Here is a 17,112-nt window from a genome sequence, read left to right on the forward strand (position 1 = left end):
GTCACGAAAAAAGACAAAAAGGAAAAAAAAATTTTTTTTTTACTTAATGAATATATTAGTTTATAATAAATTTTCTTGAAGAAAAAAACACAAAAACCTTTTCCCCTAAGATCAGGAACAAGACAAGGATGTCAGCTTTTGCCACCTCTATTCAACATAGTATTAGAAGTTCTAACTAGAGCAGTTAAGCAAGAAGAAAAAATAAAAGTCATCCAAATTGAAAAGAAGTAAAATTATATCTGTCTATAGATGACATGATCTTACGGGTAGAAAACCCTAAAGATTCCACAAAAAAAAAACTGTTAGAACTAATAAATGAATTCACCAAAGTTGCAGAATACAAAATCAATACACAAAAATCAGTTGCGTTTCTGTAACCTAGCAATGAACAATCTAAAAAGGATATTAAGAATTCCATTTACAATAGCATCAAAAAGAATAAAATACTAAGGAATAAATTTAACCAAGAAGGTGAAAGACTTGTACACTGAAAACTATAAAACATTACTGAAAAATTAAAGAAGGCCTAAATAAATGGAAAGACATCCATGTTCGTGATTGAGAAGATTTAATGTTAAGACAATAATACTACCCAAAGTGAGCTACAGATTCATGCAATCCCTACCAAAATCCCAGTGATTTTTTGCAGAAATAGGAAAACCCATCCTAAAATTCATATGGCCTCTCAAGGGACTCCGGTTAGCCAAAACAACCTTGAAAAAGAAAAACAAAGTTGGTGGATCACACTTCTTGATTTCAAAACTTACTACAAGAAAAATAAAACAAAACAAACAAAAAAAACTTACTGCAAAGCTACAGTAACCTAACAGTGTGGTACTGGCATAAGGTCAGACGTATAGACCAGTGGAATAGAACAGAGAACCCAGAAATAAACTCTCACATATATGGTCAGATGATTTTCAACAAGGGTGCCAAAACCATTCAATGAGGAAAAGGCAGTCTTTTCAACAAATGGTGCTGGGAAAACTGAATATCCGCATGCAAAAGAATGAAGTTGGATCCTTACCTTACAAAAAATTAACTCAAAATGGAATCAAAAACCTAAATGTAAGAACTAAAACAATAAAGTTCTTAGAGGAAAACATAGGAAACAAGCTTCATGACCCTGGATTTGGCAGTGATATGACACCAAAAGTACAGACAGCGGAAGAAAAATATATAAATTGGACTTCATCAAAATAAAAAACTTCTGTACGTCAAAGGACACTGTCAAGAGAATAAAAAGGCGACCCACAGAATGGAAGAAAATATTTGCAAATCATATATTCAATAGGGATTAATACCGTAGAATGAATTTTGAAATGACATTTTCAGTTTAGGAAAAAAGATCCTTGTACTTCCTATATCTCCTGTAACTGAATCTTGGAAAACACATCTATTATTGAACCTTAGTGATCCACATAATGAGAAAATAATTGCACTGAAATTGATCCTGTGTGTTGATAGTGGTTGTGAGGGCTGGAATCATGCAAATGGTTTTTCTCACTCATGCTCCCTCTTTTTCTCTGTAGGATTCCACCAGTATTGTTGCTGCCCTTCTCATAGACTTTAAAAGCTCATTGCTTCCTCATCTCCCAGTTCATTTCCTTGGATCAAGCAATTTTCTGATGATTGCGCTTTTCCCCAAATCAAAGATATATCAAACATTTTACTCAAAGGTAACATTAATTATTACTCAGCAAAACGCTGTTTTTCTTCCTTAGCAATTTAGATGGTAAGGCAGCGTCTCAGGGCTAATAGTGAGGGGATCAGAGGGAGAGTTGGGAGGCCTGGGTTGGGGGGTGACTGCTTCTAATCCTGTTGGGTTCTGTAATGGTGCTCTTGCCAGTGAGGGGTGAGAGCCTAAAGAAACTGAATAAAAGGCTTCTTAGCCTTTGAGAAAAATCTTTTTTTTCCCCTTTAAATCCTAAATAGATTTATTTCACTTTTGGCTACTTTATTGAATTGTTGGGCCCTACCTGCTGGATTAAACCTCTCTACCCAATCCATGCTCTCCTTCCCCATGGGTCAGAGTCCCTGTCCTTGTGAATGGTCCCACATAGCAGGCTGCATATTATAGCTGCTCAGCACAGATTGCACAAGTGAGGGAACTTACCAAGAATTATATGATCCACTTAGAGACCAAGCAGTAGCCAAAGTCAAACTGGTGGCTAGGCCCATGACTGGTGGAAGTTCTTGGAAAGGTGTGATTTCAGCAACTTGTGAGGGAATACTGTCCCTCCCTCAGGACAGGTTTGCAGAGCTGACCCTAGCTGCAGACTGGCTTCTCAACCCACTGTGTTTCCCCTCTTATTGCCTACTGGGCCTTCCTACCTCCTTGTGCTTGTCCTTTCAATCTGGGAACCTAGAGACAGCCCTTTAGAGTCTTTTCAGCCATCCTTCTGCCTCTAGGCAGGAGTTGCTTGCACCACTCCTGTCTGTCTGTCCTATTACCAGGTATGAACTTGCCTCTGCTGCCAGAACAGTGTTACCCGACACCTTCTCTATGCTTCCTGACCTCTGAAGGAGCAGAATCCCTGAGGAGAAGAACCCAGAAAGACATTCTGGTTTTGAAAAATACAGAACAAAATTGCTTCAGGCCTCTATTTTTTGAAGCAAACTTGTTTGTCATAGTGGTTTTTCTCTGCAGTGACAGTCTAGATTTCCAACAGTCATCAAATCCCCATGTGGGTTCCATATCCTGTTGTCGGGTTTAAAGTGTTCTTTGCTCAAATTCTGTTTTGTTTAGGTCTTCACCCCCTGGCAACAGCAGGATAACTCAGGGCTGGCTTTAAAAGTGATCCAAGAAGATGGATTATCTCTGGAACAAAAGAGATTGTAAGTGGCTGCCTTCAGGGTTTGTGCTTGCTTCCCTAAGCTTTGTGGGTGTGCTTTCTCTGCAGGATGACTCACATTATGTAACACAGGAGTCTTGGTTTCTGAAACAGCCAATACAGTCATTTCAGAGCTGCCAACTTGCAGGTAGTTAGTGCCCTTGGGGAAATTAAAGGCATGAGAAATGAAATCCACCAAGAATCAGAAACTTGTAGTGTTATCAAGGGGTTTCAAGCCAACCTTCCTATGTGGGCATACCAGTCATCATGCACTAATGCTACATTTTGTTTAAATCAGTGAGATGCTTGTTTTGGAAGAGTTAAGTCTTTCACAGGACTCTGGCTTGAAAGCATCAGAATAAGTTGTGTAAAGTACATATGCTATAGGGAGATGGAGTTCTAATCTGTGAGCTTTTGATATTCCAGACACTCCAGTGCACAGAAGCTCTTCAATGCCCTGAACCGTCCTGCTGGCGAGAAACAGAGTTCTCTAAAGCTACTCTCAGCCAAGCTCCCAGAGCTGGACTGGTGAGCTCTGGTTTTCTGTTCTTAAATGTTTAGTGTTCTGGTTTTTGAAATGTTAGAAACCTCAGCATTGGTCCTTTCTAAGCTCCTTTTTCTTTATAGCTTCTTAGGGATCATTGTAAAAGGTAGTAGTGACATACCATATACAATTTTATTTTCTAGAATCTCCCTGAGGTTTATTTTTTATCAATTAAGTAAGAAGTTTCTCATGTGAGTGGGCACATTCAAACAAGACTGGTGATGATAACATAGTAGCATTATCTTTGTTTTTCCAGGTTTCTCCAACATTTTGCTATTAGCAGCATTAGTCAGGAGCCAGTGATGCAGACTCATCTTCCTATCCTGCTGCAGCAAACTGAAATCAACCCTACTCACAGAGTAGAAAATGACAAGGTAGAGGAGCCCACCGAATATGCTGGGAATTCATAGGAAGATAATCCTGAGAACCTGTCCTTGGATCTTTTGTGTCAGTTAACAAAAGGAGCTCAGGTGGAGCCCCTTTAATAAGATTCTCCACTTCCTTGAATACTAATTAATGATACACATGAAACCCACTCTGTACAATGACTATGTCAGGCCAAGGGCCACAACAGTGATAAAACCTTGGCATCTTGCTGTGCCCTCCCCTGTTCTTCAGGTCTTTTAAACTATTGCTCAGTGCTCTCATGCTGACAACTCTTTCTCGTTGTGACAAGGACTTACCTGGCAGTGGTTGACACATTGTGCTTAATAAGGGGAAAGGCACCATTGTCATTTGGGCCTTGCTGGAATTACTAGGGTAAGGTGATACTTTATAAACATTGTCTTCCCCAGAGTGGACTTTAATCCACTTCCCTCCTCTTGACACCTTCCCACCATTCCTTTGGAGCCATATATCATAATAGACTCAAAGAGAGCGTTTATTTCTGTGCAAATCTGGAAAAGACTCAGCCGCAAAAAGGAAATAGGCACACTAAGCAGTTAGAGGCATCATTTTTTCCCTTAGGAGAGAGTGTAAAAAGCCTAAAATGCCTACTTGTTATATTTTTATTAAAAAGGTGTTATAGGACTGGCCTTAAAGTAAGAAAGTGTTTGGCTGTACCGGTGTGTTAGTGTGCGGTGATTTGAGTGGCTGAGACCTGAGCACTGAGGAATAGGAACGAAGATGGGAAATCTGTATGGGAGGAGAATAAACAAAACATCAGTTATGTGGACTACTGCCCAAGCAGGCAGAAGGGGATACACTGCAGATGCCATGGTCAGAGGGGAGGAGGGAGAGATTCTGGTTCCCACAGATGAAGAGGGATCCTTGGCCATCTCTGTGCTGATGAGGTCAGCTCAGGTGATGAGTGCCTCTAGGCTTGGCCTTAGCATAAGATATCTGTGATTGGGCCTGTCAAAGTGAGCCTTGTATATTGTGAAATAAAACACATACATATAGAGGCCTTTGCTGTGCTATGTCATTTACATAGACATCTTCAGTGATTGCATGGTTCCTGTCCTCCCCTACTTGACTCCTTTTCAATAAATTTCTTAAGTTGCTTTGGAATATCTACCTGAAGAGGGGCCTATTTTCATGTGATCATGTAATATGGTTAGAACAGTCCAGCCTAGGTCCTCTTCTCCTCATTGAGAATCAGAGGTGCTTCCCACACCCACTGAGTTTTGACTTAGCCCAGACCACATGACTTGAAGTGCACAGGCAACCAGCAGAAACATCCCTAATTCCACTCCTCTCCCTACACCATTGCGGCCCTTGGCATTTTTGTCCCAGACCTGCTTTCTGCCCAGTATTCTCCTAAGAAGTCTTACTGTTAGAAATAAATCATAATATCCATGAATGTTTGCTTTACAAAAGAGATCTGTGGTTTCAAGCAGGTAGGCTCCTTACTGCATCGTATTTTAACTGATCTATTTACAACCTACTCCATAGAAATTAGAATAGGAACAGTACATTTTATATGGTGTTTGCTATGTTCCAGGCACTGTTCTAAGCACTTTACATACATTTCCTCATACCCACCCTTATAACACCCAAGTTCACAGAGCTAGTGAGAGGTGGGGCTGAGATCCAAACCCACGGAGCCTGGCTACAGAAGTCAGTTCTCTTAACTTCTTGTACAATGCTTGCCTCTCAGTTGAATTGCAAGCCCACATGACTTTTCTTTCATATAGGTAATTATCAGCATTGTAACCGGCCTCCCAGGTTGTCATGCTAGCGAGCTCTGTGCTTTTCTGGTCACTCTGCATAAGGAATATGGCAGGTTAGTATGGCTGCTGCCTTTGCTTTGGGGAAAGGGATTCTATGCCTGGGCCTGCCTAGGCACTGGGAAACCTTACACATGTACGGCCTTTGGAGCGACTGCTATTGGCACAGTAGTCATCCATCCCTCTGTTCATTTAACACACTGTACTAAGTGTTTCCTGTATGCCAGACATTGTTCTGGAATACATCAATGAGCAAAACAGACAAGAAAGCCTCTGCCCTCATGGAGCTTACATTCTAGTCTGGGAAGACAGTTAAGATAAGGAAAACATAGTATATTAGCTAGTGAAAAGTGCTATAGAGGAAATAAAGCAGATAAGGATATAGGCAGTGAGGGCTGGGAGTAGGATTCCAGTTTTAAATTGGGTGTTCAGGGAAGACCACACTGAGAAGGTAACATTTGAGCAAAGACCTGAAAAAATAAGAAAATGAACCATGCAGATATCTATGGAGAGCATTACAGCAGCAGTACAAGCAAGTGCAAAGGCCAGGGAGTGTGCCTGGTTGGCAGGGAAATTGAGGGCCATGATGATTATAAGAGCTTGAGAGCTGGCACATGTAGTGATCTTTCCGTGACCACAAGGGGACTGAATGAGTTCAAGTAGCTGGAAGAGCATACTGGCTCAGGTGAAATTGAGAAAATCATTCAGCCATCACTTCCACTTCACTGGCAGATTACTAAACAACCCTTGCTAACTGAACCAGATATTTAATATCTAGTCAGTCTACCGCAAAGTAAGGTACCCTGCAGAAGGCTAGAAAGGAATTGAGAAGACAAATTGCTTAGAGGGTTGACAGTTTAGGGTAGGAGATTGGGGGAGGTGGGGGGAATGGGGAGGCAAGTTTTGGAGAGATGCCAGAGAAATATCGGACCTCATTTATTAAGTACATACTGGCTAATCAGTTCCTGGTGTCTAGTGCTTTTGTTCTATAAACATTCTGAATTCTGTACCCTGCCTATTTCTTATTCTTGTAAGAGTTTTACTGAGCACTAAACTGAAGTCATTTTATTGCATGGTCCTTCAGGAAGTGACTGCCTGGTCAGAAGGAGTCTTTCTCACCTCTGAAGTCTGTTGGCCATGTGCTTAGCTGACCTTTTTTCCTCCATGGCAACAGCTTTGCTGTCAAAAGCCCCAGTGATGGTGGTTTTAGGATATGGGGCTCCCAACCCAGCCAGTCCTCCACCTTTTTCTGTGGTACCAGGATTGCTTTCTCCTGTCTGGGTTCACTGGGCAGAATGTCTTTGGAAGTACTGATCACATTTGAATCCATGGGTGAGCCTACTGGGCCAGGCCAAGTGGTACCAGGATTGCTTTCTCCTGTCTGGGTTCACTGGGCAGAATGTCTTTGGAAGTACTGGTCACATTTGAATCCATGGGTGAGCCTACTGGGCCAGGCCAACATGTGGTCCCCATGCTGAGATTACATTTGCCATTTCCAGGTGGATGGTATACCGCCAAATCATGGACAGCTCCGAGTGTTTTCATGCTGCCCACTTTCAGAGATACCTTTCCAGTGCCCTGGAGGCCCAACAGAACCGTTCTGCCCGCCAGTCAGCCTACATCTGCAAGAAGACCAGACTGCTGGTGGTGTTACAAGGGTGAGCATTGACAATCTTCTGGGGACAGTCAAGTCAGGGTGGTGACCTTGCCGTTACTGTTATTTCATGTGTAGCAAACCTGGGGCGCAGAACAAACACCACAGGTGCATGAGCAGTGTCTGCACTGCACAGAGAAGCCTTTACCAAGCAAGGACCCTATTGCCATGCTGTGGCATAGAGTGGTTGGTATAACTTGCACACAAGTTTTAAGTTTGACTTCAACGTCATAATATCCCCAAGAGGTGGGAAGTTAAGGAATTTGGGCAAGGGTCTTTGGTAATTCTTGTAACAATAGTGGTCCCTAAGCCTCTTCTTCACCATTTAGAAAAGGGAGCTTCATCTGTTTCAGTCCTCCCTCCTGTGGAATTCAGAGATGACCCCTCCACTCTGCAGTCTCCAGTCCCACCATACCTGCGATGGCTGGTCCAGGAGGGTTTCCTGGGACCCTCAAGTAGGAGCATGAATAGTCTCTTTCGTGACTGTGTGCAGAACTAAGATTGTAGGCTGACTAGCTTGTGGAGTTCCCGTGTAAGCGGGATTATCGTGGGTGTGCAGCATAGAAGAGCAGGTTTGACAGAAGGTATACCACTGCTCCAGGGGACTCTGGCTGAAAGGAGCTTCCCTGACACGTTCTTTTCCTCTCTGGGAGAAGCTCCTCACAGGCCCATCACCCTGGTCCCTCAGGGGAATGTACCGCATCAGGAAAACAGGAGCTGTGCTTTTCATTAGTGTCATCATGGTTGGAAATGAAGCTTTTGACAATTCTCACAAAGTGCTTTTGTGCTATGCTCTGTTTTTTGTGTTCATAAGAATTAGTGTTTGTAATTCACTAGTTGTTTCCAGTAAAGAATGGGCCATGATCCAAAGCCCTGTTTAGTCTTCTGGCTGTGATGATAGGATTGGAGAAAAGTTGGGATGGTGGTCCTGAGGAAGGAGGTGGGTGAGCCTGTGCACTCCACCAGGCCATCATTCACCTTCACACCTTGTTCTCACATCCTGCCTCCAGCTTCCTTTCTGTCAGCCCTTTTGTTCTTATGGGCTAAGGTTGTGGAAGCCACAGAGGAAGAGCATTGGCTTGAAGCACTTGTTTTTTTCTGGTTTTCCATCACTTCTACTGGTGAAAGGAATGGGTTGGCCCAGCTCCATCACATCCTGCCCCTGCCAGAATTGAGAGTCATTGGGGGTGTGGACCTGGAGAAGAATTTGGTAGCTTGACAATGTGCAGCTGAAGTCATTTCTATTTTCCATCACTTCAGAGAGCCTCATTGACCCCTTGTCTCTGACTTTACAAGTCTGCAAAAGTGTCAGCTGAGCTTGACAATGTGCAGCTGAAGTCATTTCTATTTTCCATCACTTCAGAGAGCCTCATTGACTCCTTGTCTCTGACTTTACAAGTCTGCAAAAGTGTCAGCTGTCCTGGCTGCTTCTGGACTGCAATGACAGTATAGGGCTAGCCCACTCTTGTACTGCAGACCCAGCCTTTGCCCAGTCACAGCCCTAGGACGCTAGGGACCTCTGATAGATTTCCTGAAGGACTCAGTCACAGTTTCAGCTAAATCTATGGCTCTTCACTAAGCACTGTTCTTATAGCCTGCATGCATTTTCTTTAGGCTCAGCAAAGTATATGTAGCAGCCTCCTCCGTAGCATGTCCCTCTCCTTGGGGCTGGATCTTCATGCCCGTTATTGAGGTTGCTGGTAAAGGAAGGTCCCAGAGGTTTCTCAAATTGAGAATTTTATTCTTCAGATATGGCTTTTATTTTCATTTATAGCATTCCTTGGGGAAATTTGTGACATAAGGCAAAATTTTCTTTAGCCCCTAGAGTGGCCAAGTCCCATTTGACTTGGTGCAGCAGTGGGGACAGTGGTTTTAAACTTTGACATCAAGAGGAGTTGTTGGTTGTTTTAAAAATTGAATTAATATATTTTTTAAATGGCAAAATTGTAGAAATGGAAGACAGATTAGTGGTTTTCTTGGGTTAGGGATGGGGTCACGTCATGAGGGAGGTGAGTGTTGTTATAAAAGGGTAACACAAGGGATCCTTATGGTGTTGGAACTGTTCAGTATCTTGGCTGAAGTGGTGGATACACACTACACAGATGACAGAATTGTATAGAACTTAATACACACACATGCACAAGTAAGTTTAAGTAAAATTGAGGAAATCTAAGTTTTAAAAAATTCAGGAATTGTTGACAGGCTGTATTTGTTTATACTCTGGGATGTTGTAAAATCATTCTTTAGAATTATCTACATTAAAAACACTTTCTCAAAACAAAAATTGAATTAATGTAAAATATGTGCCCAGTCAAATTGTAGGCTTAAATTGCAAACGTAAACAGAGCCCAAAGGAGACTTGAATATTTCTTGTTTCAGAGGGAAGAAAGTTAAGATACTGCTAGGGTTTTGTTTTGTTTTTGTTTTTAATAAATATAATACTGACAAGAAAGAAGTCAGCTTTTGCCTTTATCATGCAGTTGGGTCAGTTTAGCCAAAGTGGTCTGGTACAAGGTCTGACAGCTTAAGCACCATGCTTCCTTCTGTGATGAGGATTGCCTCCTTCTGTCTGGAGGCCACGTCCAGGATGATTATAGTTCAGGGGCAGCGGGGAGAGGGAGATTCTAGCAGGGATTCCCTTAATCAGTAGAGTGAATGGCCAAGGGCTTCCTCCCTTGGGGCAGTGCCCAGATACATAGGCCTCATCAAGGAGCCTGGGGTCTGTTTTTCACTCTAACATTTTCCCACTAAAATCAGTGAAGATTAATGAGATACTCTGAAAACTTGGGAATCCCCAGCCACCCTCTCTAAGGGAAATCCTATTATATTAAAATAACTGGAATCCTCAAGATTGGCTTGTAAACCTTTTAGTCATCCTTTTCTACCTAAGAAATGCATCTCTACTGCTTATACTGAACTTGGAAAATAAAAAGCCTACAAGCATATATTTTTGGAAGAGGGGAAAAGCTAATGCTGAGGAGCAAGGCTGGGGCGCTTAACCGTGAGAATTAAATCCATTAAACACTACCACAAGGAGATTTGGGGCAGTGTGCAAGTGTCAGTCCCGTGTACCAAGTATGCTGCTATAAGGGCCTGGCAGTGCGTGCACTGTGTGGGACTCTCCTTGCATCCAGGTCCACCCAGGCACTGTGGTGGAAAGAAGCCCACATGGCCATACACAAATGCCCAGGTAGGGGAAGAAGCCTTGGAGAAGAGAAGCCATTGAGTAGAGGGCTCACTCTAAAGGGACTCTGGCTGCCAGGCCTTCATAGGGGAACTCCAGAACCTAGCACACCTTGTGCTCTACTGAAGCACTGCTGGGCGGTCAGGACTAAGACCAGGCCTGGGGATGGGGGGCGGATGGGTGGGTAATACTGTAGTCTGGGATAAAGCCAAGGACCTCTATATAGACAAGTTGTAGGAACTCAAGAAATGGCTCAGGCAGGTGTACCTATCACCAACACCACCACAGGCCTCCCAAGGGCTCAGGCTAAACCCAGGCCCATCTGATCATCAAGGCTGCCTCTCAGGTTTGACTTCCCTCCATAGGAACAGACCTTTTGGTGATAGCCTGAGTCAATCAGTAGAGTGTTCTCTACAAGGTTAGGAGGGTGGGTCCCGTCTTGGAGTGGCCAGGGGTCTGCCCAGGGTTGAATGGCCACTTCATTCATCTACCCTGCTTTACGCACCCTGCTTTATAGCACTCAACAGCCACTTACATTCTTATTGTGGAGACAGACAATAAAATGCAGCGTATGTACCCGATGATTGGTGCTTTGGAGAAAATTTAGAGGAGGGAGCAGGGAGTGCCAAGAGGAAGAGTTGCTGTATCATATAGGTATATGAAGTCAGAGGATACCTCTCTCATAAGATGCCACTTGAGCAGATACCTGAAAGGAGCGAGCCAGACAGATATCTGAGGAAAAGAGCATTCCAGGCAGAGGGGACAAAGAGTGCGGGTATATGAAGTCAGAGGATACCTCTCTCATAAGATGCCACTTGAGCAGATACCTGAAAGGAGTGAGCCAGACAGATATCTGAGGAAAAGAGCATTCCAGGCAGAGGGGACAAAGAGTGCGGAGGTGGAACTATGCCTGGCATGTTCAGGAAAGAGCTAGGAGGTTGGATTAGGGTACGGAAGGGATGGTAAGAGATGAAATTCTTCCCTGCGTTGTGGGGGGTCAGATCATAGAGGGCTGTTTGGACAATTGTATGGGCTTTAACTGTCACACAGAGTTAGATGGAAGCCACTAGAGGATTTTGAGGATTTAGCATATCCCTCTGACTTCTGTGTTGAAAACAGATTGGAGTGAGGCAAGAACAGGAGGCCAGCTGGATGGCTGTTGGGGTGTTCAAGAGATGGTATTAGTTTGGACCCAGTGGGGTTTGGGAATGTGGGTGGTGATCTCTTCTAGCTATATTTTGAAAAATGAGGAAAAAATGGAGTCAAAGAAGACTCCAAACAAATCTTTCAGCCTAGCATCTGAAAGAGTGGAGTCCCCTCTACTAAGAAGGACAAGGCCTTGGGAGGAGCAGGCATGGGGGAGTTGGATCATGAACATATTAGATTCTAAGCAAAGATACAGAATTGTCTCTTTAAGTCTAGAGTTTGGAGGGAGTTCCAAGCAAGAGATACAAATGCAAGTGGTATTTGGCATGTTGTCTGCTAACCTGGACAAGTCCTAATAATCCCCCTTTCTCTTTTTCCTGCATTTTTCTGTGAGATGAGAAGGAGAAGAAAGAGCTATAATAGAAAATAGACCACGGCAGGTGCTCCCAACTTGATGATTAGAAAACAGGCCTAAGGATACCAAGTCTCACCCTTAGAGCCCCAGGGTTACCTGCAGGCTTACTTTTACCCCTAGAGCAGTGTGGCTCTCCCACCCACTGGTGCACAGTTATGAAGACTAATAGAACTCAAGAATAAAGAAACACTTCGTGGATTGCAGGGGCTCTAAATCATGACGTGGGGTGGCACTAAGGAACCCAATCACAAGCTCCTTCTTTTGTTTTTTCTTCACCCTTGTTACTGGGCCACTGAGCATTTCCTTCTTCCTCCACTGTGCAGACCCAATCAGTAAACTAATCATTCCTTTTTTCCTCCTCAGCTACACAGATGTTATTGATGTTGTCCAGGCCCTGCAGACCCACCCAGACTCAAATGTCAAGTCCTCCTTTGCCATTGGTGCCATCACGGTGTGCCTGGAGCCCCTGAGCTGCTACATGGAGCACAGGTATCCTCCACCCACAGAATGTGGCATGTTTAGTGTTACTGAAAGTGATTTTTTTTCCACTCACCAGAAGGAGAAACATCTTTACATGTGTTTGTCTTTTGGGACACCTCAATATACCTTATATATTGTTAATTCTGTTATTCTGAGAATAAAACCCCTTTGGGCTGGTAGCCAAAGAAAAGAGAGAGGAATTATAGAATACAAACTTAGCTTTTGTGAGGGCAAGAATCATTTCCGTTTAATGCTTAGTATGTAAGAACTGCTCATAAAATATCTCTTGAATAAATGAGTGCTCCTGCATGTGTGTACTAAGTATCCTCGAAAATAATTTAAATAAATAAATATATAAAAGGACCAAAGATGAGCATATAATCTGTTTAAATATAAAAATAAAGCTAAAATTTGGTAAATTATAGTTAAGGAATATAAAAATATAAGCAACAGAATCAGGGTAAGTGATATTAGTGAATTAGTATGAGTACACTAATTCCTCATTTTTTCATATTGGGAAAAGAAAAACATTTAAGTCGACAAATCAAAATTACTGATTGTTAATTTTTTTAGGTATTAATGAGAAATTTCCAAATGTATTATCATGGTTTACACTCTGTTGAAAAACTAATGATTAGATTCCATGGACACATGGAATGGATAAAAGAATTATGGGAACTATAGTCAAGAATAGAAAGTTGTTAAATAAAATTAAGCCCATTCCATTAAAAGAATTAAATGGTCAGGGTTTAGCCCAAAAATTTTAAAAAGAAAAAATATTTTACCTGGCTAACTGTGTTAGATTAAAAATATGGCCACAGCAAAAGCAGCCCCTTCCATCAAGAACTGAAGAATTGAATCTATTTCTTACCTTTTGAATTTGGGCTTGGCCATATGACTTGCTTTGGCTGACGGGACATTAACATTGCATGAAACAAGCAGAGGCTTGAAGTGCAGTTACATATTGGGACTTGCCCTCTCTTGCTTCTGGGAGCTGAGAGACCACCTCATGAATAAGCATAGGTTAGGTTGCTGGAGGATGAGAGACTATGTGGAGACAGGTCCACCCAATCCCATTCCTGCCATCTGGACTGAGGCTCCATTTGGGCCTGTGAGTGAGACCATTTTAGACAACCAGCCCCAGGTGTGCATCCCCAGGCCAAAATAACTGCCCAGCAAACCCATAGCATCACGAGAAATAAGAAATCATCATTATTTTAAGTCACTTAGCTTTGGAGTGATTTATTATCCAGCAACATTGTGGGAAAATAGGTGTATTCATATACTGTTGATAGGAATATAATGATACAATCTCTGTATTAGTCAGGGTTCTTCAGAGAGACAGAACCAATAGGATGTGTATATAAATATATGAGAGGGGATTTATTAGGGGAATTGGCTCATGTGATTGTGAAGGCTGAGTCATCCCATGATAGGCTGTTTGCAAACTGGCTGCAGATAGTGTGGCTCAGTCCAAGTCTGGAAGCCTCAGAACTATGGCAGCTCATGGTGTAATTCTCAGTCAGAGGCTAAAGGCCTGAGAGCCTGGAGGCGCCTCTGGTGTAAATCCTGGAACCCAAAGGCCGAAAAGTCTCGAGTTCTGATGTCCATGGACAGGAAAGAAGGGTGTATCCCAGCTCCAGCATTTAGAGCGAGAGATTCACCTTTTCCTCCATTTTTGTTCTCTCCAGCCCCCCCAGCAGACTTGGTTGGTGCCTGCCCATATTGAGGGTGGATCTTTCCCACCCAGCCCACCCAGTCCAGTCAGGCTCATGTGCTAATCACCTCTGGAATGCACACAAAAATAATGCTTTACCAGGTTTCTAGGTATTCCTTAATCTGGTCAACTTAACACCTAAGATTAACCATCACAATCTCCTTGGAGAGAAATTTGGCCATTCTATTGTTAGAATTTTATTATACAGTTATATTTGTACAAATGTGCATATACACATTTGTATTTGTTTCATGGGGAATTCTTAATTCCAAACATGTTTAATTCTTAACTCCAGCATGTTTAAATCAAAAGGGGTTTATTAGAGAAATTTAGATAGCTTTCAGGATCTCCAAGAGGGCCAAAGAGTCAGGCTGTATTAGCTAGGCAGCCAGGAACAATGCTTAAACCTCCAGTAGGGCTACCCTGGTAGGGGAGTATGTCCACTACTTCCTTCACCAGAAAATGGAGTTTGCTTACCATATATTCCCTCACTCACTTTGCTCACTGCCAGCTGGAATCTTGTGGCACATCCAGTTGGTGCAACATGCATGCAGCAGAGTGCAAGAAGGGTGGAAAGCAATTTTCTGCCCTTTACAAAGAGGGATGGACTTCCTAATCAAGCCTAGGAGAGGTACTGGCAATCTGAAACATGACAGATGTGCTCTGCAGTGTTCAAAACAACCTGTTTATAATATCAGAAAAGTGGAAATAATCCAAATGCTCATTAAAGTGACTGGTTACGTTTTGGGATATCCGTAAGAGGTCTTTAAAAAGTTCATGATATCTAGAAGGATGCAAAACAAACTATTAATAGTGGTTCCTTCTGGAAAATGGCCAGTGCCTTGAGAATGAGTGTTGGATGATGGGAAACTATTTGATATTTTATAGTATACATGTATATGGCTTTCTTATATAGTAGCTTTATAGAAATATAACTCATATGCCATAAAATTCACCCATTTAAAGTATACAGTTCAGTATTTTTTAGTATATACACAGAGATGTGTAACCCTTACCAACATCCAATTCATTTTCATCATCCCAAAAAGAAACTTTATAGCCATTAGCAGTCACTCCTCATTCCTTCCTCCCCTCATCCCTTGGCAACTACTACTCTACTTTTTCTGTGGATTTGCTTATTCTGGACATTTCACATAAATGGAATTATACAATATGTGGTCTTTTGTGTCTGGCTTCTTTCACTTAGAATAATGTTTTCAAGGTTCATCCATGTTGTAGCATGTATCAGTACTTTGTTCCTTTTTATGGCCAAATAATATTCCATTGTATGGATTTACCACATTTTATTTATCCATTCATCTGTTGATGGACATTTGAGTTATTTATACTTTTTGGCTATTATGAATAATACTGCTATGAACATTTGTGCTCAAGTTTTTGTTTGGACATATGTTTTCTGTTGTTCTCTTGGGTATATACCTAGGAATAGAATTGCTGGATCATATGGTAACTATGTTTAACTTCTTGAGGAACTGAAAACTGTTTTCCAAAGCAACTGCACCATTTACATCCCTACCAGCAATATACGAGGATTCCAATTTCTCCACATTCTCATCAGTACTTTTTGTTGTCTTTTTTAGCCATCCTGGTGTGAAGTGGTATCTCATTGTGGTCTTGATTTGCATTTCACTAATGCTAATGATGTTGAGCATATTTTCGTTTGCTTATTGGCCACTCATATGTCGTCTTTGTTTTTTGTTTGTTTGTTTTTGGTGGCTGACCAATAAGGGGATCTGAATGTATGTCTTCTTTGGAAAAATCTCTATTCAAATTTCAACACATGTAAAAAACAAATAAATAAACAAAAAAACAAATTTCAACGTATGTACACAGGCTGGCTGGTTAGCTCAGTTGGTTAGAGCATGGTGCTGATAATACTAAGGTCCAGGGTTCAATCATTGTACTAGCCAGCTGCCAAAACAAAAAACACATGCACACAATGTGTGATACTTTGCCTATTTTTGAATGGGTTATTTCTCTTTTTATTGAGTTGGGAGAGTCCTTTATAAATTCTGAATACAAGTCCTTCATCATGTTCATGAGCGTGGATATGTCTTTCCATTTATTTAGGTCTTCTTTAATTTCTTTCAGCAATGTTTTGTAGTTTTCAGTATACAAGTCTTACTTTCCCTTCGTTTAATTTACTCTTTATTCTTTTAGATGCTAAGATAAATAGAATTGTTGTCTAAATTTCATTTTTGGATTTTTCATGGCCAGTATATAGACATAAAATTGATTTTTGTATGTTGATCGTATATCCTGCAACTTTGCTGAACTCATTTATTAGTTCTATTAGTTTTTTTCATGGAATCCTTAGGATTTTCCACATCCAAAAGCATGTCAGCTATAAATAGAGATAGTTTCACTTTTTCCTTTCCAATCTGGATGCCTTTTATTTATTTATTTTCTTGCCTAATTGCCCCGACTATAACCTCCAGTATAATGTTGAATAGAAGTAGCAGGAGCAAACATCCTTTGTTGTGTTCCTGATCTGAAGGGGAAGGCATCCCTTAACTATGATGCTAGCTTTGAACTTTAATAAGAAAAGTTTTTTTAAAAATCAAGTTTTTAAAACTCTGAATTCAGTGTTGGGGTTTTTTTGTAAAATGATTTCCTTAAGAAAAACAAAATTTGCCTCATTGAGTCTAGATAATGTTTTTGGAATAAAACAGGTGGTGATAGAGCATAGTAGGGCTTATTTTTCCTTTCTGTGAGATGGATGTTTGTGTAGCTTTTTTAATCTAGGAAGTGGGCTCAATTTGAATTCAGGATGAGTCCATGTGAGATTTGCTTGATATCTTTATTCTAACAGATTTCATTCAGTGGGTATCTATTGAATGTCTACTTTGTGCCAGGACCATTCTAATCATTGAGTTTGTAGCAAGGAATAAGTCAGCCCAGGTATCTGCTCTTGGGATTTTCGAGGATATGCATATAGGAATTGTGGGA

General features: G+C 41.6%; 1 protein-coding gene across 1 annotated transcript in view; it reads left to right on the forward strand.

The window, feature by feature from the left end:
- The window catches only part of LOC103588823 (chromosome unknown open reading frame, human C20orf194), a 107,436-nt gene that overhangs the window by 54,323 nt on the left and 36,001 nt on the right, over positions 1–17,112 (forward strand). The window contains exons 13-19 of the mRNA XM_008570626.1: positions 1,533–1,679; positions 2,750–2,838; positions 3,261–3,362; positions 3,635–3,752; positions 5,514–5,602; positions 7,046–7,204; positions 12,309–12,434. Of these exons, the coding sequence (XP_008568848.1) occupies positions 1,533–1,679; positions 2,750–2,838; positions 3,261–3,362; positions 3,635–3,752; positions 5,514–5,602; positions 7,046–7,204; positions 12,309–12,434 (830 nt within the window). The remainder of the gene's footprint in view (positions 1–1,532; positions 1,680–2,749; positions 2,839–3,260; positions 3,363–3,634; positions 3,753–5,513; positions 5,603–7,045; positions 7,205–12,308; positions 12,435–17,112) is intronic.

Source organism: Galeopterus variegatus, unplaced genomic scaffold (genome assembly GCF_000696425.1).
Source record: "Galeopterus variegatus unplaced genomic scaffold, G_variegatus-3.0.2 Scaffold621, whole genome shotgun sequence".
NCBI lineage: Eukaryota > Metazoa > Chordata > Mammalia > Dermoptera > Cynocephalidae > Galeopterus > Galeopterus variegatus.